Source organism: Heptranchias perlo, chromosome 2 (genome assembly GCF_035084215.1).
Source record: "Heptranchias perlo isolate sHepPer1 chromosome 2, sHepPer1.hap1, whole genome shotgun sequence".
Classification (NCBI taxonomy): Eukaryota; Metazoa; Chordata; class Chondrichthyes; order Hexanchiformes; family Hexanchidae; genus Heptranchias; species Heptranchias perlo.
Window position 1 is genome coordinate 161,840,007 of NC_090326.1, and position 25,472 is coordinate 161,865,478.

A 25,472-nucleotide genomic window follows, 5' to 3' on the forward strand; every position below is an offset into this window, starting at 1 on the left:
AATAATCTGCCTTTCTGTTTTTACAACCAAAGTGGATAACCTCACATTTATCCACGTTATACTGCATCTGCCATGTTCTTGCAAAACCAAAAAAGGAGATGGTTCAGTAGTTTGCAAGGACAGAGGGGTTGAGGATGAGGTCTTTTTGAGGAAAAGATTGGTGACAGTGGTTTTGAAAATGGGGTGAGGGGCAATCCCTGAGGAAAGGGAATTATTTACAATATCAGCTAGTATGGGAGCCAGCAAGGGAAGTTTGGTGTTCAGGAGTTTAGCAAGAATGGGGTCAAGGAAGCAGAAGGGAGGTCTTAAGATCGAGGTGAACTTGGAAAGCTCATGAATGGTTGCTATCGATCCTGCATAACAGTTCTAGAGCAAACTAAAAATAGTAAAATCAGTTGTAGAAAATAGCAAATCAGTTTTAGTTTTGCCTTTTCTCCACTAACTTTCCTCCCCTGCTGATTCACGCTGGGGTACAGATCCACGGATGCTAGGAGCCCTCCCGTATCTTGGCCAAGCGGCCAGTATTCATGTGTGAGCCCTCACAGCGAGTGTCAGCAAGGCATTCGATCGTGGTAGTGAATCACATGAATACTGGCCTGATCCTGCCCCCATTCCCAGTTCTACGGAGGTGGGTTTCCAGCAGGAGTTATCGGACAGCAAGCAGTAGCGTGGATCCTGTGTTAACTTATGCCAATTGTAGCACCTCTACCACCAGCCCAACTGAGATCAGCAGAGACCTGGGAGCTTCCTGGTGTTTATGGATCAGCTACTCACTTGTTGCATTCGCTGAGCCATCAAGCAGAGCCCTCAGATACAACTGAGTATAGGGTGAGAGGATAAAAAGGTTTAGGAACAGCAAAAAACCAGTTGGCCCAACAAACATGTCCTTTTTTTTAATAGGACAGCCCTACCCACCCACGTTCTCACCGTATCTATCAATCGCTCTCTCTCCAGAAATGCACGTAGTTGGCTCTTCATTTCACGTACGCTGTCACCTCGGTGGTCTTCAATGGTGACTTATTCCACAATCCTTTCACTGAAAATGCTCTGTCTGACTTGATGCTATTTAACTGTTCGCCATCATGCAAAACTTGGCCAGACTAAATTCCCTTCATCATGTTGAGAAATTAAAAAACTGTGAGCTTTCTTTCATTAGAGCAGAGGAGATTACGGGTGATTTGATAGAGGTGTTAATTGTGAAGGGATGGGACAGGGTAAATGGAATCAGACAGTTTCCAGTGATTGGAGGGTCCAGAACAAGGGGACATAACAACAACTTTCATTTATATAGCCCCCTTTAACGTAGTGAAATGCCCCAAGACGCTTCACAGGAGCGATTGTCAAACAAAATTTGACACCGAGCCACATAAAGAGATATTAGGACAGGTGACCAAAAGCTTAGTCAAAGAGGTAGGTTTTAAGGAGCATCTTAAAGAGAGAGAGGTAGAAAGGTGGAGAGGTTTAGGGAGGGAATTCCAGAGTTTAGGGCCCAGACAGCTGAAGGCACAGCCGCCAATGGTGGAACGATGAAAATCGGGGATGCGCAAAAGGCCAGAATTGGAGGAGCGCAGAGATCGTGGCTTTCAAAAAGGAACTGGATAAATACTTGAAGGGAAAAAATTTGCAGGGCTACGGGGAAAGAGTGGGGGAATGGGACTAACTGGATTGCTCTTACAAAGAGCCGGCACGGGCTCGATGGGCCGTATGGCCTCCTTCTGTGCTGTAATCATTCTATGATTCTGTCTCGGAGAGGAATGTAAGATTATATAAGATAGAAGATTAAGTGTAAGAGATTTAGGACAGACCGCAGGAGAAACTTTCTGTACACAGAGGGTTTGTGAGACTGGAGTGCACTACCTGAGTTAGTGATTGAAGCCAAGACCATGTCAATACTACAACACGCGTGATGGATAAACAGCAACACAGACTGGCTGGGCCAAACGGCCTGTTTCTGTGTTGTGATTTCTGTGTAATTCTATGTAACTTCAATTAGCTTTGTCTAATTTTGGGTGAGCAGCGTGGGAAATAAGAGCACCTTAGACCCTGGTGCTGTGACTGTGCTACTTACTGACTGCCTGACTGACTGACGGTCAGCCTGCTGACTGGAGGGGGCGCTGGAGGGCAACTGCTGAAGTACTCCACTTCCAGGTTGAATGGGGCTGGAATGGCGGTGGTGTTGGTGATCAGCAGCTGTCTCTTCACTGTGCTGTGCACCAGCATGTCACTGAAGTCCAGAAGCAGCGTGTCACTGTATGAAGAAGACACAGTGGGGTTAAGATCACACTCTGCAGTATTATGTGCGCTAGCACATTTGTATGGAATTTCTTTGTCGTTACTTTAATAAACCCTTGAATCTATTTGTTTTTAATAGCAAGCAGTGGGACCTAAGGTTGCCAACTCTCCAGGATTATCCTGGAGTTTCCAGGAATTAAAGGTTAATCTCCAGGACACTGCTGCAAACAACCCAGGAGGAAAATCATAGGGGCACTGAAACAAATTGTGTTCAATTTTATTTTCTTTGACCACTTTTCTTTGTTAGTTATAAAAATATTGGAGATGGGAAGAAAAAGGCTGTTCGACTGACAGTCAAGAATCATCTAATTGGGTAACGAAGGGTCTGTTCGCTTTCCAATTGGCGGGGGAAGGTGGATCGTCGTGACAATGGACGTGTCGGGCGACAAATGATGGGAGTGTTGGGGGGGCGGGGCGGTTGGTGACGGGAGGTCATGTGATAAAGCCTCCAGGAACACATCCAACCAGAGCTGGTGACCTCAGTGCGACTCCAACCCAACTTTTTTTTAATTCACAATAATTTTTCAAAGGTAATTAAATGCACACGCCCCAAAATTCAATAAATCTGATAAATTGTAGGGGCAGACAAAAATATTCGTCAAAGCTACTGTTTTGTAAAAATCTAAATGGTTCATTAATGTCCACGCTCTTAACCAGTCTGGCCTTCATGTGACACCGGTCCTACACTATGTGGTCGATTCAATGCGCTCGGGGAAACTAGGGATGTGCAATAAATGCAACGTTTCCAGCACTGCTCAAATTGGAAGAACAAATTTTTAAAAATTAGCTCTGTGGGATGAGAGAAAATTCAAAAATTCAAAACGCTGCTTCCAGAAATCGATCGCAGAGCTGAAATTGGCAGAAGAAGCCCACTGCTCATTTAAGAAATTTTGAACATTGGTTCTTGGAGCCCTGGGGGCCCAATGATACTGAGGCAATGTGCTGCAGCGAGACTCCCCCCTTCCTCTCCCGACCCCCCCACCTCCCCACCCCGGCTCAGGCACATGCTCATGCTGACTCCGTATTCTGTCAGGGTCAGGGTCATCAGCAGTGGGCAGGTTCAAGTTCTGCTGAGCCCCAGATCCACTCCCCAAAGTCTCCCCGGGGATATGGGGTTTCTCAGCTCAAAGGTTTCCTGCATTTTTAAATGATGACATTCAATGATCAGGAATTACTCATCTTTTCAAAGGTCATTTTTCCCCCCAGTTGTCTCCTCTCCTCAAGGTGCTGACTCTTGCTGGCCGCTGGAGTTGCAGTCCGATGCCTTGCTAGGTGACCATTCTTCCCGTGTGAGTTAGACACTGGGAGGGAGGGAGGTTGGGGGGAGGCAGGGGGATCACAAGCAAGTCCGAATCTGTCCTCACCCTGATCTTTCCTCCACCATCCAGTGATAGGGTCCCTACTGCTGTTGCTCCAGCAGAGAACAGAAAACTTAGTAAAGATACATGCCTTTCCTGGTCTGTACGTCTCAGCACTACGTTAACCCACTGAACTAATGAGAAAACCTATTTAGAGGTTTTCAAACATAATAAGACTGTGGACAGATAAAGGTGCAGCGCTATGGAAAAAGAGCAGGGGAGTAGGACTAATTGGATAGCTCTTTCAAAGAGTCAGCACGAGCACAATGGGCCGAATGGCCTCCTTCCGAGCTGTATGATTCTATGATGATTCAATGAACAATAAAGAGGAGGTAGCGATCATGTATATAGGGTTTACCTCTCCTCGTGGCTGTCAGCGGGTACGCTGTAAGTGACATGCAGGTCCTTCGGTTTAGCAATTAACTCCAGCAAAAGTGGTTCTTTCATGTCCTCCACTGTGCACGAGAGTGTAACACCATTCAGTTCATGCTGAAAGGAAGCATCACAATACTCAAAGACAATGACATTTGGCCTAATATCTGGAGCCTGAGCTCATACGCTACGAAATCCACAATTTTTATTTATAAACCTAATTCTATCCAATTATATATGTACCATGAAATCCAACAGACAAGTTGCTCCTTATCATGGGTTTTTATAGCCTGTCAACTTGACATTGTACACCTGTTCAGAGTAAATGCTGCGGTGATTTGTACAGTAATTCAGTAATTACTTGGAGATTTACAGTGCTTATAGTATAACATAAGACTACAACTACAAGTTTCTGACTGGCTGGAAGTGGCGATAACAGGAACACCTGGCACCAATTATGCCACAATTCACAGAATCATAGAATGATACAGTACAGAAAGAGGCCATTCGGCTCATCGTTCCTGTGCCAGCACTTTGAAAAAGCTATCGAATTAGCCCCACTCCCACCTGCTCTTTCCCCTTAGCCCTGAAAGTTTTTCCCCTTCAAATATTTATCCAATTCCCTTTTGAAAATTACAACTGAATCTGCTTCCATCGCCCTTTCAGGCAGCGCATTCCAGATCATTACAACCCACAGCGTAAATTTTTTTTTCCTCATGTCGCCTCTGGTTCTTTTGCCAATTACCTTAAATTTGTGTCTGCTGGTTACTGACCCTTCTGCCACTGGAAACAGTTTCTCCTTATTTACTCTATCAAAACCATTCATGATTTTGAACACCTCTATCAAAATCTCCCCTTAACCATCTCTGTTCTAAGGAGAACAACCCCAGCTTCTCCAGTCTCTCCACATAACTGAAGTCCCTCATCCCTGGTACCATTCTAGTAAATCTCCTCTACACCATCTCTATGGCCTTGTCATCCTTCCTAAAGTGTGGCGCCCAGAATTGAACTCAATACTCCAGCTGGGGCCTAACCAGTGTTTTATAAAGTTTTAGAATAACTTCCTTGCGTTTGTACTCTTATGCCTCTATTTATACATGATGTGGAGATGCCGGTGATGGACTGGGGTGGACAAATGTAAGGAATCTTACAACACCAGGTTATAGTCCAACAATTTTATTTTAAAATCACAAGCTTTCGGAGATTATCTCCTTCATCAGGTGACTACTCACCTGACGAAGGAGATAATCTCCGAAAGCTTGTGATTTTAAAATAAAATTGTTGGACTATAACCTGGTGTTGTAAGATTCCTTACATCTATTTATAAAGCTAAGGATCCCGTACGCCTGTTTAACAACCTTCCCAACTTATCCTGCCACCTTCAAAGATTTGTGTACGTACACCCCCATGTCTCTCTGTTCCATTTAAAATTGTACCATTTAGTTATCCTATATGGGGTTGCTAACCCCCCAGGATTGTCCTGGAGTCTCCAGGAATTAAAGGTTAATCTCCAGGCCACTGCTGTCAAAAACCCAGGAGAAAAATCAAAGAAACATTAAACCAAATTGTGTTTTATTTTATTTTCGTTGAACACTAGTTCTTTATTAGTTATAAAAAATATTGGAGATGGGGGAAGAAAGGCTGTTTGACTGACAGTCGAGAATCGTCCAATCGGATAACGAAGAGTCTGTTCGCTGGTGGTAGGACGGTGGTGCGCTGGGAGGATGGACGTGTCGGGCGACCAATGGCGGGAGCGTTGGGGGTAGGGGTGGTTGGAGACGGCAGGTCATGTGATGAAACCTCCAGGAATACGTCCAACCAGAGGTGGCAACCCTAATCCTGCACCAAACAGATGTGAGCCAGCAGCTGCGGTTGTACTGCTCATTCAGACTGCTTTGGAGTTAGGGAAGGCACAGCTCAAGTAGCTCTGCTTCTGACTCTCAGTGAAATTCCTCATTTTAGCAAAGATTAGAAGGGACAGTTGATGCTTTCCTGACATTAAATGTTTAAAGTTGTTACTGAGTACTGTTAGAGTTTAATCTACATTTAAAGAGGCAGCTCTGTATCAGCTGTAGTTATGCTGCACAGCATTATCGGTTCACAACCATCTCTTCAAGGGTCTTAATGCTGATGCCAAACTGACAATTTCTGAATGGCTGGAGTCATACCTGGAAGCACAAAGAAAGTTCATGGCAGGAGTTTCTCGGGCCATGTCCCAGGCTCAACTATCTGCTTCATCAATGGCCTTCCCTCCATCATAAAGTCAGAAATGGGGATGTTCGCTGATGATTGCACAGTGTTCAGTTCCATTCGCCATTCCTCAGATAATGAAGCAGTCTGTGCCCACGTGCAGCAAGACCTGGACAACATCCAGGCTTGGGCTGATAAGTGGCAAGTAACATTCGCGCCAGACAAGTGCCAGGCAATGACCATCCCCAACACAAAAGAGTCTAACCACCTCCCCTTGACATTCAATGGCATTACCATCGTTGAATACCCCACCATCAACATCCTGGAGGTCACCAATGACCAGAAGCTCAACTGGACCAGCCACAAAATGCTATGCCTTCTAGAGCAGGTCAGAGGCTGGGTGTTCTGCAGCAAGTGGCTCACTTCCTGACTCCGCAAGGCCTCTCCACAAGTCAAGAGTGTGATGGAATACTTTCCACTTGCCTAGATGGATGCAACTGCAGCAACAATCAAGAGGCTCAACAACATCTAGGATGAAGCAGTCCGCTTGACTGGCACCCCATCTAACACCTTAACCATCCAACCCCTCCACCACCATGGCTGTAGTGTTTACTATCTACAAGATGCACTGCAGCAACTCGCCATGGCTCCTGCGGCAGCATATGTCACTGTTCCTTCAGCATCCCTGGGTCAAAATCGTGGCACTCTCTACCGAACAGCATTGTAGGAGATGCTTCACCACATGGGCTGCAGCAGTTCAAGAAGAAGGCCCAACACCACCTTCTCAGGGCAACTAGCAATGGACAATAAATGCCAGCCTTGCCCAGTGACACCCACATTCCGAGAATGAATAAATAAAAAAATGAACTGCACTGTACTGCAAGGCAGTGAGGTACAAAGGATTGCTTCCCTTTTCATCAAAACTGGCTTTATAAATAGAGGCACAGAGTACAAAAGCAAGGAAGCTATGCTAAACCTTTATAAATCACCAGTTAGGCCTCAGCTGCAATATTGTGTCCAGTTCTGGGCACCACACTTTAGGAAGGTCTTAGGGAGGATTGAAAGGTGATTTATTGGAATGGTACCAGGGGTGAGGGGCTTCAGTTACATAGAGAGACTAGCGAAGCTGGAATTGTTCTCCTTGGAGCAGAGGAGGCTACGGGGAGATTTAACAGAGGTGTTCAAAAATATGAGAGGTCATGATAGAGTAAACAGGGAGAAACTATTTCCACTGGCAGGAGGGTTGGTAACCAGTGGACAAAGAATCACGGGGGAGGTGGAGAATTTTTTTAAGCAGTGAGTTGTTATGATCTGGAATGCACTGCCTGAAAGGGCGGTGGCAGCAGATTCAATAATAACTTTCAAAAGGGAATTGGATAAATACTTGAAAAGGAAAAATTTGCAGGGCTACGGGGAAAGAGCAGGGGAGTGAGACTAATTGGATAGCTCTTTCAAAGAGCTGGCACAGGCACGATGGGTCGAATGGCCTCCATCTGTGCTCTATGATTCTATGAAACATTAGTATAACACATCAGATTGACAGCATTTGCTGATGCTGACTCCATGTTGCACTTACCGCACTGAAAGCTGTTAATTCCATACACACCACCGCCTCTTCATTTGGTCCCAAAGTGCAGCTCGGTGGGGTGACAGTGACTGTGCATCGATGTGCTTGGCTTTCATGCACCTTATTAACAAAGAAAGACAGGCATAATCAGATGGGTATTATTACGATAACTTACAATTATATAACACTCCTCATGTAGAAAAACATTTCAGAGCGCTTGTGTGGAAACTGCAAGGGTTGGGGAAGGAGTTGGGTGGTTGGACTGAAAGTAAAGTAAAAGAGATAGACTTGTAAGAGAAAGGCAGCGAGGTAACGTGGTTGTGGAAGAGAGTTCCAAAGAACAGGGGCTCAGTGAATGAAAGGTCGGCGCAGGCTGGGACATTTGGTTCAGAGAAGGTTGGACAAGATACTAGAGGGATTGAAGCGAAGATAGGGATCTTAAAACAAAGTGCTGCATGTGGGAGGCAGCTGGTGGTGCTTGGTAAAGACAAGGCTGGTTGTGCAACAGCTTACGTGCAGCCTGAATTCTCCTTCAGAGTTCTGAATATTTAGATTCAGGACAGCAAACACAGGGTAAATTATAGCGAGTTACTTTCTAATCCATATTAAACCGTCCAGGTTTTGAGTAGGGGGTGAGAATTTTCAGGTAATGCGTCGCTGTGAAAGGGCAAATTCACAAGATCACATGATAATTATAGATGAGGGAGGCCATTCAACCCATCTTTGTTCACCCATCTAGAATGACCGTAGCAACAAGAACAGCTTGCCTGCACCCAACAATACAACACTGCGTAACACCCTATTCACAGCCTTCTAGCAGGAACTGAGAATGGCATCTTGAGGTCAGAGGTAAATGGACATAATAGGCCAGTTATACTGCTCATTTTGTGTTGCTGAAAGCAGGCTTTGACCTCGCAGGGGGCATGATACCTGCATGATAACTCACAGCAGTGTCCACTCGGGTTTGGGTGCGAACCACTTGCAGCACAGGCGCGATGGGCTGAATGGCCTCCTTCTGTGCTGTAACAAATTCTATGATTCTATGTGGCTCCAGCGCATCAAAGCACACCTCCCACAAGCACTGTGCAATCAATACATGTACAAAGGCTGCACGGAAATATATGTGTGGATGTATTTTGTTGAGAATTGAGAGTTTTGAGAATTGAGAGTTTGCTTCTGCGAGCCAGGGCTTTTCTCAGACCTACCTCTCCCCAGGAGTATTTTGCCGGCAGCAGTGTCTGGTTAAAGAGCTTCACCGTCTCCCGAGCTGGGACCCCGACATAGATCTCGTTGAAAACAATGGCACAGGACAGCAGGCACACCTGTACCTCCTGGACTTCAGCCTGCACTGCAACGTGACTAAAGAGAGAAATGGTTACCAGAACTGGTTCTCGCTTAGTACCGTGTTTGTACCTAAGTGCCGTCTTTCGGATGAGATGTTAAACCGAGGCCCCATCTGCCTCAGGTGGATGGAGAAGATCCCACGGCACTATTTCAAAGAAGAGCAGAGGAGTTCTCCCTGGGGTCCTGGCCAATATTTATCCCTCAACCAACATCACTAGAACAGATTATCATATCATTATCACATTGCTGTTTGTGGGACCTTGCTGTGCACAAATTGGCAGCTGCATTTCTTACATTACAACAGTGACTACACTTCAAAAGTATTTCATTGGCTGTAAAGCACTTTGGGACGTCCTGAGGTCGCGAAAGGCGCTATAGAAATGTAATTTCTTTCTTTATCAAGTGTTTTTTTTTGCTTTCTTATTTATTTATTTTTCTGAATTAAGTTTTATCAGTGAAGGATGCAAGTGTAGAGAACAGAACACCTTCCTGTATCAGAAACCCGGTGGTAATATCAAGTGCTTGCAGATCAGGCACTGCAGTGCTTAGACGCAGAGTAAAGGTCCCAGTATTGTGCCTAAGCCCCAGCCTCAGATGAGTACGCACCCCCCCACCCCACCCTATTGCACCAGGGTGCCATTTTCTAATTTATCACACAAGCCAAACTTACATAGAATTACATATAATTTACAGCACTCAAACTAGCCATTCGGCCCCACTGGTCTATGCCGGTGTTTATGCTCCACGCGAGCCTCCTCCCTCCCTACTTCATCTAACCCTATCTGCATATCCTTCTATTCCTTTCTCCCTCATGTACTTATCTAGCATCCCTTAAAGATATCTATGCTATTCACTTCAACTACTCCAATTCTGGGCACCACACTTTAGGAAGGATGTCAAGGCCTTGGAGAGGGTGCAGAGGAGATTTACTAGAATGGTACCAGGGATGAGGGACTTCAGCTATGTGGAGAGACTGGAGAAGCTGGAATTGTTCTCCTTAGAGCAGAGAAGGTTAAGGGGAGATGTAACAGAGGTGTTCAAAATTATAAAGGGTTTTTTGATAGAGTAAATAAGGAGAAACTTTTCCACTGGCAGGGGGGGTCGGTAACCAGAGGACACAGATTCAAGATAATTGGCAAAAGAACCAGAGGGGAGACGAGGAGAATTTTTTTAAGCAGCGAGTTGTAATGATCTGGAATGCGCTGCCTAAAAGGGTGGTGGAAGCAGATTCATTAGTGACTTTCAAAAGGGAATTGGATAAATACTTGTGTTTATCCATCTTCCCCTTAAACGCATCTATGCTAGTCACCTCAACTACTCCTTGTGGTAGCAAGTTCCACATTCTAACCATTCTCTGGATAAAGAAGTTTCTCCTGAATTCCCTATTGCATTTATTATATTTTATTTATGGCCCCTAGTTCTGGTCTCCCCCGCAAGTGGAAACATCTTCTTTACATCCACCCTATCAAACCCTTTCATAATTTTAAATACTTTTATCAGGTCACCCCTCGGTCTTCTCTTTTCTAGAGAAAAGAGCCCCATCCCACTCCTGATAGGTATAACTTCTTAGTTTTGGTCTCATCCTAGTAAATCTTTTTTGCACCTTCTATAGTGCCTCTATATTCTTTTTATAATATGGAGACCAGAACTGTTCACAGTACTCCAAGTGTGGTCTAACCAAGGTTCTATACAAGTTTAACATAACTTCTCTGCTTTTCAATTATATTCCTCTGGAAATGAACCCCAGTGCTTGGTTTGCCTTTTTTATGGCCTTATTAACCTGCGTCACTACTTTTAGTAATTTACCCCCAGATCCCTCTGCTCCTCTACCCCATTTAGACTCTTAGGGAGGAATTTTAACTCCCAAGAACAGGTGGGTTGGGGGCAGGTGGGAAATAAAAAGTTATGTTTGGGTTGTGACTGCAACCCGGCTCCACTTTAATGTGGGCTCGTAAAAGTCCAGGCTCCCCACTGGGAGTGCAAAGGCAGAAAATTTTCCAGTCACGTCCCAAAATAACAACAATTTTTATTTCCCACCCACCCCCAAACCACTCGTTCTTGGGGGTTAAAATTCCCGTGTTATTATCCAAGCAGTATGTGGCCCCCTTATTCTTCCTACCAAAATGTAACACCTCACACTTAGCCATATTGAAATTCATTTGCCAATTACATGCCCAGTCTGCAAGTTTATTAATGTCTTCCTGTAGTCTGTCAGAGTCCTCCTCGGTATTAACTACCTCCAAGTCAGACACCATCCCGAATTGCAAATATATCGCCGTTCCTTCATCATCGCTGGGTCAAAATCCAGGAACTCCCTACCTAACAGCACTGTGGGAGAACCTTCACCCCATGGACTGCAGCGGTTCAAGAAGGCGGCTCATCACCACCTTCTCAAGGGCAATTAGGGATGGGCAATAAATGCCGGCCTCGCCAGCGACGTCCACATCCCATGAACGAATAAAAAAAACAACCCCCAAACCGCAAATTTTGAAATTGTACTTCCGATTCCCAAGTCCAAATCGTTTAAGTAAATGGTGAACAACAGTGGTCCCAGCACTGACCCTTGTGGAACACCTCTTCCCACCTTTTGCCAGTCTGAGTAACTTTGCCAGTCTGAGTAACTGGAATAGATTTGAGCTTGCGGTGAAGTCAGCATTTGGGATTACGAGGGGAGCAGGAAGGGTCGATATGAGGTGGGGGGTGGGGGAGGGAGGCTGGCATGGTGACAGAGGACATAAAAAGGAGGTGGAGGAAAGCGAGAATTGGCAGGGGAGAGGAGCGGCACAGGTCACACATCCAGCAGAAATCAGAGGAGTTTGGCCCATACCGGTAGACAAGAACTATAACCAGCGTCACATCAATTCAGAGAATTTTGCTCACACTGAATGCAGGAAACTATGGAGGAGGCAGACTGGCCCTTCCGGCTGAAAGAGGAAATGTGGTGGGTGAGTCTGTCGTGTTTACCTCGCACTTCCATTATCCACATTCAACTCGAGAACTGTCTTCAGGCTTTGGCACTTGCTCGGTGTAAACAGGATAGTCACACTGCACTCGGCCAGTGGTAGTAGCTCCCCACTAGAGGGTTCAAAGGCAAACTGCGAAGCCTGCAATCAGACAATGGTTCATGTTACGCTCTCAAACATCTTTTTCTCATGTAAGCAACTTGACAACAGTCTTTTATTGTCTGCATTTCTTTTTTTGGTTTGTTCTTTGGATGCGGCAAGGTTGCATTTATTGTTCATCCCTAGTTACCCTGAACAACTGAGTGGCTTGCTAGGCCATTTCAGAGGGCATTAAGAAAGAACTTGCATTTATATAGCACCTTTCACGATCTCAGGACACCCCAAAGTGCTTTACAGCCAATGAAATACTTTTGAAGTGTAGTCAATATCGTAATGTAAGAAATGCAGCAGCCAATTTGTGCATAGCAAGCTCCCACAAACAGCAATGTGATAATGACTTTCCAGTGCTGGACAGGAAAGAAGTGTATTTTAGAGGGGTTAAGCAGAACCTAGCCCAGAACAAAAAAAGTTGGCAGATAAAACAGGCCCGGGGGATAATTAAGTACAAAGATCGGTGAAACACAGGAACAGGAGTAGGCCATTTAGCCCCTTGAGGCCTGTTCCACCATTTTATTAGATCATGGCTGATCTGTATCTTAACTCCATCTACCCACCTTGGTTCCGTAACCCTTAATACCCTCGCCTAACAAAAATCTATCAATCTCAGTTTTGAAATTTTCAATTGACCCCCAGCCTCAATAGCTTTTTGGGGGAGAGAGTTCCAGATTTCCACTACCCTTTGTGTGAAGAAGTGCTTCCTGACATCACCCCTGAAAGACCTAGCTCTGATTTTAAGGTTCTGCCCCCTCGTTCTGGACTTTCTCACCAGAGGAAATAGTTTCTATCTACCCTATCAACTCCTTTAATGATCTTAAACACCTCAATTAGATCACCCTTTAATCTTCTGTACTCAAGGGAATACAAGCCTAGGCTATCTTATTGAAACATATAAGATTATGAGGGGGCTTGACAAGGTAGATGCTGAGAGGTTGTTTCCCCTGGCTGGAGAGTCTAGAACTAGGGGGCATAGTCACAGGATAAGGGGTCGGCCATTTAAGACTGTGATGAGGAGGAATTTCTTCACACAGAGGGTTGTGAATCTTTGGAATTCTCTACTCCAGAGGGCGGTGGATGCTGAGTCGTTGAGTATATTCAAGGATGAGATAGATAGATTTTTGGACTCTAGGGGAATCAAGGGATATGGGGATCGGGCGGGAAAGTGGAGTTGAGGTCGAAGATCAGCCATGATCTTACTGAATGGTGGAGCAGGCTCGAGGGGCCGAATGGCCTACTCCTGCTCCCATTTCTTATGTTCTTATACAACCTGGCCTCATAATTTAACCCTTTTAGCCGCGGTATCATTCTGGTGAATCTGCGCTGCACCCCCTCCTGAGGTTCAGTGCCCAGAACTGAACTCAGTACTCCTGACGGGGTCTAACCAAACTAATCCCTCACTAACAGGAATACTTTAAAAGAATAAGGAGGTTCTGACTAGGAGTGAAGGGTCTATAATGAATAAAGAAAGAAAGATAGACTTGCATTTATGTGGCGTCTTTCACAAACTCAGGACATCCCAAAATGCTTTACAGCCAATGAAGTTTTGAAGTGTAGTCACTGTTGTAATATAGGAAATAGGAATAAGGAGATTAAAGCAAAAATATAAGGGGTGATTCTGTGATCCTGTATTCCCAGTGGGAAAGCCACACTTACAGGGTGATAGGGCTACACCCTGATTCTCTGACCAATGATCCCTGTATCTGCAGCTCCCTGCTGGCAGCATGAGATCGTGGTATCACCTCTATAAAGTCTCAGGGGGCACGTGATAAAATTAAGGCTAGTCATGGAGAAGAAAACCAATAAAAACTATAACTGCGTCTTTAAAGTGCCTTTAATGGATTTAAAGGCAGGGAGCCTGTCACCCCTACCCGTTCTGGCTTAAAGGTGAGTCTGGATTGCTCTTACCTTACGAAGAGCTGGAACAGGCTCGATGGGCTGAATGGCCTCCTTCTGTGCTGTAACGATTCGATGATTCTAGTCTACACTACATGGTCAACTCCTAGTGTCATGGTGACACTCTCACCTCTGAGACAGAAGGTTGTGGGTTCAACTCCCATTCCAGAGAAGTGGTGGGTTGTGGGCGGGTGGGGAGCAAAAATACTCTGTTTTCAAAGCGGGACCGCATCCCGGCTCCAACACGGTTTAACCCAGGCAGGTTTGTCTGCGTGTGGAGAGCAGACACCAGGAAGTCCTGCCCCCACTTAAAGCCAGCGGGCTGATACTTAAAAGGGCAATGTATCTCATTACGATACTTGAGGTACTTAATATTTTGTGTATTGGAATAAAAAAATGAATTTAACCTTACATGTTCGGGTCAGGGTCATTCATGTCAGATGAAAGCAGGCGGGAAGGGCCGGATCCATGAGGTGAATGCCTTTATTGCACTGTTTGTGGGTCCGGAGAAGCAGGAGTGCTTCATCCAGGCCCAACAGGCTCACCTGGTCAACAAGACAACCGTGATCGGCCAACTCCCACCCCCAACCATTGTGGACTCCCAACTACCTCCAGCTCTTCACCTGACCTCCAGCGACCTCCGATCTTCCCCTCCGCCCCTGCCCTTCAATCAGACTGGAGTATAGAAAGTACAGGGATGATGTAAAAAAGGAAATAAGGAAAGCAAAGAGAGGGCATGAAAAAATATTAGCTAGTAAGATTAAAGAAAACCCAAAGATGTTTTATCAGTACATTAAAAACAAGAGGATAGCTAAGGAAAAGGTGGGACATATCAGGGATAATAAGGGTAACTTGTGTGTAGAAGCAGAGGATGTGGGTAGGGTTTTAAATTAATATTTTGTCTCCGTATTCACAAAGGAAAGGGATGATCCGGACGTAGTAGTTAAAGAGGAGAGGTGTGAAATATTGGATAAGGTAAACATAGCGAGAGAGGAAGTACGAGAGGGACTGGAATCCTTGAAAGTTGATAAGTCACCAGGGCCGGATGGATTGTTTCCTAGGCTATTGAAGGAAGCCAGGGAGGAAATAGCAGATGCTCTGAGGATCATTTTCCAATCCTCACTAGATACAGGGGAGGTACCGGAGGACTGGAAGACTGCAAATGTAGTACCATGGTTTAAAAGGGGTACGAGGGAAAAACGGAACAATTATAGGCCGGTCAGTCTTACCTCGGTGGTGGGCAAACTATTAGAATCAATCCTGAGAGATAGGATAAACTGTCACTTGGAAAGGCATGGTTTAATCAGGGATAGTCAGCATGGATTTGTTCAGGGAAGGTCACGCCTTACAAATCTGATTGAATTCTTTGAGGAAGTGACAAGGAGGATTGATAGGGTAGTGCAGTGGATGTTGTCTACATGGATTTTAGTAAGGCATTTGACAAAGTCCCACATGGTAGACTGGTCAGAAAGGTAAAAGCCCATGGGATACAGGGAAATGTGGCGAATTGGATCCAAAATTGGCTCAGTAACAGGAAACAAAGGGTAAAAGTCGATGGATGTCTTTGCGAATGGAAATCCGTTTCCAGTGGTGTGCCACAGGGCTCAGTGTTGGGTCCCTTGCTGTTTGTGGTATATATTAATGATTTGGACTTGAATGTAGGGGGCATGATTGGCTAATTTGCAGACGACACAAAAATTGGCCGTGTAGTTGATAGTGAAGAGGATAGCTGTAGACTCCAAGAAGATATCAATGGGTTGGTGGAGTGGGCGGAAAAGTGGCAAATGGAGCTCAACCCGGAGAAGTGTGAGGTAATGCACTTAGGGAGGGCAAACAGTTAAAGGGAATACGCAGTAAACGGGAATATATTGAGAGGGGTAGAGGAAGTGAGAGACCTTGGAGTGCGTGTGCATAGGTCCCTGAAGGTTGTGAAGAAGGCATACGGAATGCTCTCCATTATTAGCCGAGGTATAGAATACAAAAGCAGGGATGTAATGATGGAACTGTATAAAACGCTGGTAAGGCCACAGCTGGAGTATTGTGTGCAGTTCTGGTCACCACATTACAGGAAGGATGTAATTGCTCTGGAGAGAGTGCAGAGAAGATTTACAAGAATGTTACCAAGGCTTGAAAATTGCAGCTACGAGGAGAGATTGGATAGGCTGGGGTTGTTTTCCTTGGAGCAGAGGAGGCTGAGGGGAGACTTGATTGAGGTGTACAAAATTATGAGGGGCCTAGATAGAGTAGACAGGAAGTACCTGTTTCCTCTAGCGGAGAGTTCAAGAACTAGAGGACATAGATTTAAGCTGATTGGCGGAAGGATTAGAGGGGACATGAGGAAAATCTTTTTTACCCAGAGGGTGGTGGGTGTATGGAATTCGCTGCCCGAATTGGTGGTAGAGGCAGGGACCCTCAACTCTTTTAAAAAGTACCTGGACCTGCACCTAAAGTGCTGGAAGCTGCAGGGCTACGGACCTGGTGCTGGAAGGTGGGATTAGAATGGGCACCTGGTTGTTCTTCGAGCCGGCGCGGACACGATGGGCCGAATGGCCCCCTTCTGTGCTGTATCTTTTCTATGGTTCTATGGCTGCCGGGTGTGAAACCCGGAAGTACAATTGATGGGCCTCAAAACTGTGGAGCTCCTTATCTCCCTCAGTCTTTTCTCTCTCTTATAATCTTCAAGCTAGTCGTCCCCTAACCACTACGTCCTGATTTCTCTCATGGCTTCCACTTAGCTTCCACATTTCGGACCCGGAAATCGCCCCCCCCACCCCCGGCTCCCGTCTGGGCTAGAAGTTAAAATTTACCCCTTGAGCACATAATCCAGGCTGACACTCCAGTACAGTACTGAGGGAGTGCTGCACTGTCGGAGGTGCCGTCTTTCGGATAAGCCATTAAAACAGGTTATCTGTTCATTTGAAATAAAAACAGAAAATGCTGGAAACACCCAGGTCAGGCAGCAATTGTGGAGAGAGAGAGTTAAGGGTGGGAATTTTAACTCCCCAGGACGGGCGGGAGAGGGGTTAAAAATTCAAAAATGGGAAATCCGACCCCAACCCCAATCCGTCCACTTCCAGCTTTAATGGAGGGGGGTTGGGGGGTGACCAACGGACCTGCTCTCCGGAGGCGGGTCGCTCATTTAAATATTTTAATGAGACTGCGTGCTGCAAATTTTAGCTGTTTTAAATTTAACGGCTGCGGGCCGGGTTTCCCAGGGCTCAGGAAACCCGGCAGCTGAAGGGAGGCAAGAAAGGCTGGGTCCAGCAGGTAAATGCCTTTCCAGTACTGCTTGTGGACCAGGAGGACAGGAGTGCTTCCCCCCAGACTCCCAAACAAACCTGCTTCCCCCCGCCGAGATCAGACCCCCCACCCCCCGCCCCCCACGATCGGACCACCCGGCAATCGGAACCACCCCCGATCTCACCACACCCCCTCCTCCCCGATCTACCCATGGCCCCCCCCACCCCCGATCTGTGCATCGCCCCTCCCGCTGCACACCCCACCCCGATCTCTCCATGGCTCGCCCACCCGATCTCTCCACGGCCCGCACACCCCAATCTCTCCAAACTCCCCCCCCATCTCTCCATGGCCCCCCCCCCTCCTCAATCTCTCCACACCACCCCCCCCATGATCTCTCCACAGCCCCCCACCTGATCTCTCCACGGACCCCCACCGATCTCCCCATGGATCCCCCCGATCTCCCCACAGCCCCCCCCCGATCTCTCCACAGCACCCCCCCCCCATCAATGATCTCTCCACGGCTGCCCCCACCGATCTCCCCATGGCCACACCCCCCCGATCTCTCCCAGCACCCCCCCCCCACCCTGATCTCTCCACGGCCCTCCCGATCTCTCCGTGGCCTCCCCCCTCCCTACATGGCATCCCGCCCTCGACCTTTCCACGCCCCACCCCACCCATCTCTCCACGGCCCCCCCCACCCATCTCTCCACGGCCCCCCCACCCATCTCTCCACGGCCCCCACCCCAATCTATCAACAGCCCCCCCCCCGATCTCTCCACAGCTCCCCGCCACCCCCCCTCCCCCACTCACAACCTCTCTCTCCCTCCCTCCTCTCCGCTCCCTGTCCACAGGCCTTCCCGCCCTCTCAATCTGGTTGGCTGCGGCCGGGAAACGGAGTCCAAAAATTTTAATCAGGTCCTGCCATAAATTTGGCAGGACCTCCGGGACACCCATACTTCCGGGTTTCCTGGCTACATGTCCCCCCAGCTCCCTCTCCGCCTCCCCGTAAATATTGCAGCCAACGTTTCAGGTCGATGACCTTACATCAGAACTGATCATTTATCTGGTCATCATCTCAGTGCTGTTTGTGGGATCTTGCTGTGCACAAATTGGCTGCCACGTTTCCTACATTACAACAGTGACTACACTTCAGTGGCTGCAAAGTACTTTGAGATGTCCTGAGGTTGTGAAAGGTGTTGTATAAAAGCGAGTCTTTCTTTAACCACACTGCCATTAAAGGAGCTCTGTACGTACCTGATTTAATGTAGGTCGGGGGGGGGGGGAAACACTGCAGCAACACCGCGTCTCAAAAATGTGCCCATTGGATTCGAGACCGACTGCAGACTGCCATTTTATTTTATGTTTCAGCAAACTCTTTGTAGAGAAAGGGAGAAAAAAAAAATCTCAGGTACCAAGTCTGTTACGTTCCAAAGCTGCGCTTACCTCTTCGTCCCGTTCCCTCAGGCACGCTGGACTCTCTTGTAAACACCACGAAGCTGAAAGCTGGCACGTGTTCTTGATCTGGATGCTGCAAATAGCTCTACTTCCCAGCTTTATCAGGCCAAAATCTAGAGATGGGAGGTCAATACAAAGCTTGGGACCCTGAAACAACAAAATGGAACTACATAGAATTACATAGATTCAACAGTAACTTTCAAAAGGGAAGTGAATAAATACTTGGAAAATTTGTAGGGCTATGGGGAAAGAGCAGGGAAGTGGGACTAATTGAATAGTTCTTTCAAAGAGCTGGCACAGGCACGATGGGCCAAAAGGCCTCCTTCTGCGCTGTAAGATTCTATGAATACATGGAACGTACAGCACAGAAACAGGCCATTTGGCCCAATAGGTCCATGACGATGTTTATGCTCCACACGAGCCTCCTCCCTCCCTACTTCATCTAACCCAATCAGCATATCCTTCTATTCCTTTCTCCCTCATGTCTTTATCTAGCTTCCCATAAGACCATATGAGATAGGAGCAGGAGTAGGCCATTCGGCCCCTCGAGCCTGCTCCACCATTTAATGAGATCATGGCTGATCTGATTTTTACCTCAACTCCACTTTCCTGCCTTTTCCCCATATCCTTTGACTCCCTTGCTGATCAAAAATTTGTCTAACTCAGCCTTGAATGTATTCAATGACTCGGCCTCCACAGCTTTTTGGGGTAAAGAATTCCAAAGATTCACGACCCTCTGGGAGAAGAAATTCCTCCTCATTTCTGTCTTAAACTGGCGACCCCTTATTCTGAGACTGTGCCCCCTAGGTTTAGATTCCCCTATGAAGGGTAACACCCTCTCAGCATCTACCCTATCGAGTCCCCTCAGAATCTTGTATGTTTCAATAAGATCTCCTCTCATTCTTCTAAACTCCAATCAGTATAGACCCAACCTGTTCAATCTTTCCTCATAAGACCCTTCCATACCCGGAATCAACCTAGTGAACCTTCTCCGAACTGCCCCCAACGCAAGTATATCCTTCCTTAGGTAAAGAAATTTCTCCTGAATTCCCTATTGCAGTCTTTCCCAAACTATTTTGGCTCCCGCCCCACAGTAGTGAAGGCAAGTATTCTTGCGCCCCACTATAAACGTAAACATTAGACATTTGTTGATAACTTACAAAACATAAAACAAAGTTTAATAAATCACAAGTATAAAAATAAAACATATCGGGCACTAAATTGGGCCGTGTATCGCCTGCTGTTTCGGCGCTACGCGGAATCCCGAAGTGCCAAGATGGCGTCTTGGCTGCGCATGCACGTTTCCAGCAGGACGTGCTCAGGACGCCATCTTGGGATGGGAGTTAGCGCAGGCGCAGATAACAAACGCCGGAAACATGTAAAGTAGGGAGAAAATGGATAGAATCAGTGTGCAATGCTGATTTAAAGTGATAGACACCATTTTGGGACTTAACGCTCAACTCAACACACAGTCTTAACCCCGACCATCTGAACGTGTCTTAGAGTGCCTGGAGGACCCCCCACCAGAGACCATGCAGGATTTACAGGTTAGTTGATGGATTATTGCTTTTGGCTGCTGATGCATTTGTAACTGTTTTTGGAGGTCTCTTATACTTGAATACTGGGACACGCACGGGGACATAGCCTAATATTTAGAGTCAGGACATGCAGGAGTGAAGTTAGGAAGTGCTTCTACACACAAAGGGTGGGAGAAGTTTGGAACGCTCTTCTGCAAACAGCAGTTGATGCTAGCTCGATTGTGAATTCTAAATCTGAGATTGATAGATTTCTGTGAACCAACGATATTAAGGGAAATGGGGCTAAGGCGGGTATATGGAGTTAGGTCACAGATCAACCATGATCTCACTGAATGGTGGAACAAGCTCAAGGGGCTAAATGCCACTGCCACTTGCTGCCTCCTGATATGCGCCACCTTCTCAGGGCGTGAGTCTGGATGATGTGCCTGTCATGGTTAAATATCTGCCAGTGTGTGTGGCCTGTGAGCTGTGGGTGAGCGGCTTGCAACAGTGGTAATGTGTAAGGGTGAGAGGAAGCATCTGATTGGAAGAGTTGAGTACTGATGGAAAGAGTTTGTTGGTAGGTGGGTGATGGGGGGCTAGTGTGTGGAGCAGTGGATGCGGCTAGTGGTGTAGTTGCTAGGAGACGCCACTTGACAATTGACCTCACTCACCTTGACCACTCATGTCAAAGCATTGAACTTCTTTCCGCACTGCATCCATATTCGTGGTGCAGTGTGCTTGGCATTGACTTCGTTCCCTGCTGCCTCCCACTGCCTTTTGGGTATATGTCTGGGGGGCCTCATGCACCCCCCCACCCCCTGCGGATATAGGATGCCCCTCCTTCTGTCCACCTATTGCGTCAAGGCCTCTAGTGCATCAGCAGAGAACCTTGGAGCACGCACTCTCGCAGGCCTGGTACAAACTCAGATCGGCAGATTGGTGAGGTCTGGCATGCAGATTGGAGGATGTGGGATTTAGTGGTGCGCAACCTTTATTCAATGTTTTAACATAACTCATCAGTGTGTAAACATAGGGACGGGAGCTGCATCTGTGTTTAACGTGTGCGATGTCTGATCTCCGTTCAGACTCCGTGCAGACTGCAGACTGTTATTTTCAACAAATAACTGGTACCAGCTACCTTTAAGAGATTTTTTAAGAGACAGGCTACCTTTAAGAGATTTTTTAAGAGACAGGCTGCCTTTAAGAGATTAGAGCTTCCCCCTGCTGGTGGAAAGTGCGAATTGCATGGAATCCTCATTCAACACTGATTTCCAACGCAGATTGCAGGTATGTCCTCAGGCCTGGCGAAAGTCTCATCCTGCCTGGGCAGGGGCCATTGGGCTTGGGGTAATAGGTCATAACGCTACCCCTGCCCAAAAACAAGCCCTATCCAATTTTTCCCCCATTGTTTTCCTAATGGTACTGGCTCCTACCCTACAGGTCCTTACTATAAAGCAGCGTTTCCCAAACTGTGGGGCGCGCCCCCCAGCACGAAAAGGTCGGTAAAATAAAATACTTTCAGAAAAAATGATGTTGAGGTGTGTCCCAAAGTGAACATTTTTGCCATGCTCCCTACACCCTACACGTGTAGGGTGTATGTCGCTCCGGCAAATGACCAACGGGCTGTGTGTGTGTGGGAGGCTGCCATTGCCATTTTGTGGGACTTCCCCGGTCACTGAGTGGATTATCGCAATCTAAGGCAGTGTCCCAAACCACTACACATGTAGGGTGTAGAGAGCACGGCAAAAGTGTTCACTTTGCGACACACCTCAACATCGTTCTTTCTGAAAATATTTTATCTTTCCGACCTCTTCGCGTCCCCCTTTGGAACATTTTGCACCCCCCAAGGGGGGCGTGCCTCACAGTTTGGGAAACGCTGCCCTGTTGGATTTGTTAGTGACTATCTTCTATTTATGGCCTCTGGTTCTGGTCTCCCCACAAGTAGAAACATCTTCTCTATGTCTACCCTATCAAACCCATTCATAATCTTAAAGACCTCTGTCAGGTCACCCCTCAGTCTTCTCTTTTCTAGAGAAAAGAGCCCCAGCCTGTTCAATCTTTCCTGATAGGTAAGATCAGCATCTCAGGGCTCAATGATGGGTGTATTGTTGTCATTCAGTCATTGTTTAAGACTGGTCCGGTGAAATCCCATATATCTCAATAGAGCCAGGGACAGTGAGTTGCATAAGTATGTTCAGAAAGCAAAGGCCTGTATTCACCCACCAGAAACACTCTCGCTATTACTACAAGCGATATATACCCAGTCACGTGATGATGGACACCATGTGTTACTCACTAACATTTGGTCAAGGTCCATTCTTAATATTAACTTGGGACCTCCCTGGTCTGTGTGTTTCAGCACTGTACCAGGCGGTGTATTTACCCATAGAGGTAATGGGGGAATCCATGCTTGTACTTTATAACTTGGTAGTGCACTGACCACAAAGGTTGCCTCCACGTAAAGGAAGACCGGCTCTTCCTGATGTCTGATGTGACACTGCAGACGGTAGCTGATTTTCTCGGGCTTGCCTCCAGTAAGCAACAGTTCCAGATCACAGTAGTCATTGGGCTCTGTAAAGAATGCAGAAAACTCCAGTCAGGCTTCTTTTTTAACAGCAGCTAGTTGAAGACCAAATGATCAAACTGTCAAGATGTATATAAAAAAAGAAAGACTTGCATTTATATAGCCCCTTTCACCACCTCAGGACGTCCCAAAGCACATTACAGCCATTGAACTACTTTTGAAATGTCGTCACTGTTGTAAATGTAGGAAATGCGACAGGCAATTTGCGCACAGCAAGATCCCACAAACAGCAATGAGATATTCTGTTTTAGTGATGTTGGTATTTCCTTTCCTGAGGTATCTGCCATGATGATTCAGGTACATTTCTCCCCATTCCCCATTCTAAGGGGGTAACTTTATCGTTGAGTGATGGTGTGAAGCGGGCGATACGGAATTGGCTGCCCCTTTTACAACCCGCCGATTTCCCTTCCATTGACCCTAACCCTAACCCTAATCCACTGACTTCAATGGAAGGGGAAATCAGGTGTGGCATATAATGGGTGGCTAATTCCATATCGCCCGCTTCACACCATCGCTCAACGATAAAATTACCCCCTTAATCTTTTCCTGTTTAAGACCCTTCTAACTAAAATAGATATGCAGGAGGGTTACAGCTCTAAAAAAAATTGTATTATTCAATACAGAAGACAACAGGAAGGTACCAGGTTCAATCCCCAATCTGCCTTGAATCAGTTAATCCCAGCCAGCATGGCTGTATTGATTCATTCAAATGCAAATTAGATAGATTTCTTTCACAAAATAACATTTTGGGATACAGCATGTGAATAATTTGAAACATGACGTGTGGTGAGTGTAACATGCTTGGGACGAACGGGTGAGTTTGGACCTGTGTTTCCCAAATCTCTCCACCACTGGGGGTTTTCCTCACCTCATGTCTGGGTCTGTTGTAGACTCATTCATAGAGATTGATTGCTATGATTAGTCAACAACTCCCATTATCATTGTATTGTGCAACTACCAGGATGGTAGAAGACGAACTAGATGGACCTTGGTCTTTTTTCCTCTACTAATTCCTATGTTCCTGTGACACTGAGGTTGTGCTGAAATTGATCACAACATCCTTGGGCTGGAAAGGGAAAAAAAAACCCAAATCAGCCAGGGTTCCTTTTTTTAAAAAATTCGTTCATGGGATGTGGGCGCCGCTGACAAGGCCAGATCCTGCTGGCGATCGGTAACCACTGCCCCCCGCTGGAAAGCACGGATGTTACGTGAGACAGAATTGGGCTCAGCGGTGATTCCCTGCTGGTCGAATAGCTGTCAATATTCACTGTCAAACCTCTGACATGAAGAACGGCGACTAGGCACCCATGTGATCAAACCCCAGTATTAGTGACCAGCTTCGAAGAGGAGGGCAAAAATTTAATCATAATTTTTTTTAAATCCGCAAAACTATTACGGTTCTGTGAAACAGAGTATACTATGAAATCGAGCACTTTCTGTCAGTGGAACTCCGCCAGTATCTGACATCATCATGTTGTAAAAGCCCCACTTCACGTCACATTGAAGAAGACTTGAATTTCTAAAGCACCTTATCATTTCTCCCAGGAATGTTCCAAACCACTTCCTGCACAATGAAATATTTTGAAATGGTTCCAGTTGTGTGGGCAAAAATGGCAGCCACTTTGCACACAGCAAGGTCCCACAAAGGGGGACACAAATAACCTCCCAGAAATGTTAGGGAACCAAGGGTCTAGTGAGAGGGAGGAACTGAAGGAAACCATTATTAGTAAAAAAATAGTGCTAGGGAAATTAATAGGGCTAAAGGCTGACAAATCCCCAGGGCCTGATAATCTACATCCCAGAGTACTAAAGGAATTGGCCCTGGAAATAGTGGATGCATTGGTGATCATCTTCCAAAATTCGATAGACTCAAACAGTTCCTACAGATTGGAGGGTGGCAAATGTAACCCCGCTATTTAAAAAAGGAGGGAGAGAAAAAACAGGGAATTATAGACCAGTTAGCCTAACATCAGTAGTGGGGAAAATGCTAGAGTCTATTATAAAAGATGTGATAACAGAACGCTTGGAAGGCATTAACGGGATTGGACAAAGTCAGCATGGGTTTATGAAAGGGAAATCATGCTTAACAAATCTACTGGAGTTTTTTGAGGATGTAACTAGTAGAATAGATAGGGGAGAACCAGTGGATGTGGTGTATTTGGATTTTCAGAAGGCTTTTGATAAGGTCCCACACAAGAGGTTAATATGCAAAATTAAAGCACATGGGATTGGGGGGAATATACTGGCATGGGATTGAGAATTGGTTGACAGACAGGAAACAGAGAGTAGGAATAAACGGGTCTTTTTCCGGGTGGCAGGCAGTGACTAGTGGGGTACCGCAGGGTTCAGTGCTTGGGCCCCAGCTATTCACAATATATATCAATGATTTGGATGAGGGAACTCAATGTAACATTTCCAAGTTTGCAGACGACACAAAGCTGGGGTGGAATGTGAGCTGTGAGGAGGATGCAAAGAAGCTCCAATGTGATTTAGACAAGCTGGGTGAGTGGGCAAGAACATGGCAGATGCAGTATAACG

At 46.4% G+C, this 25,472-nt stretch overlaps 1 protein-coding gene across 2 annotated transcripts in view; it reads right to left on the reverse strand.

Annotated features, from left to right (window-relative positions):
• Positions 1–25,472, reverse strand: part of dlec1 (DLEC1 cilia and flagella associated protein) — a 162,290-nt gene that overhangs the window by 48,965 nt on the left and 87,853 nt on the right. For both annotated transcript variants that reach the window (XM_067968317.1, XM_067968308.1), the window contains exons 20-26: positions 22,791–22,921; positions 18,819–18,977; positions 12,088–12,227; positions 8,985–9,138; positions 7,789–7,899; positions 4,009–4,139; positions 2,069–2,248 (exon numbers count right to left, since the gene is read on the reverse strand). In XM_067968317.1, coding sequence (XP_067824418.1) covers positions 2,069–2,248; positions 4,009–4,139; positions 7,789–7,899; positions 8,985–9,138; positions 12,088–12,227; positions 18,819–18,977; positions 22,791–22,921 — 1,006 coding nt within the window. The remainder of the gene's footprint in view (positions 1–2,068; positions 2,249–4,008; positions 4,140–7,788; positions 7,900–8,984; positions 9,139–12,087; positions 12,228–18,818; positions 18,978–22,790; positions 22,922–25,472) is intronic.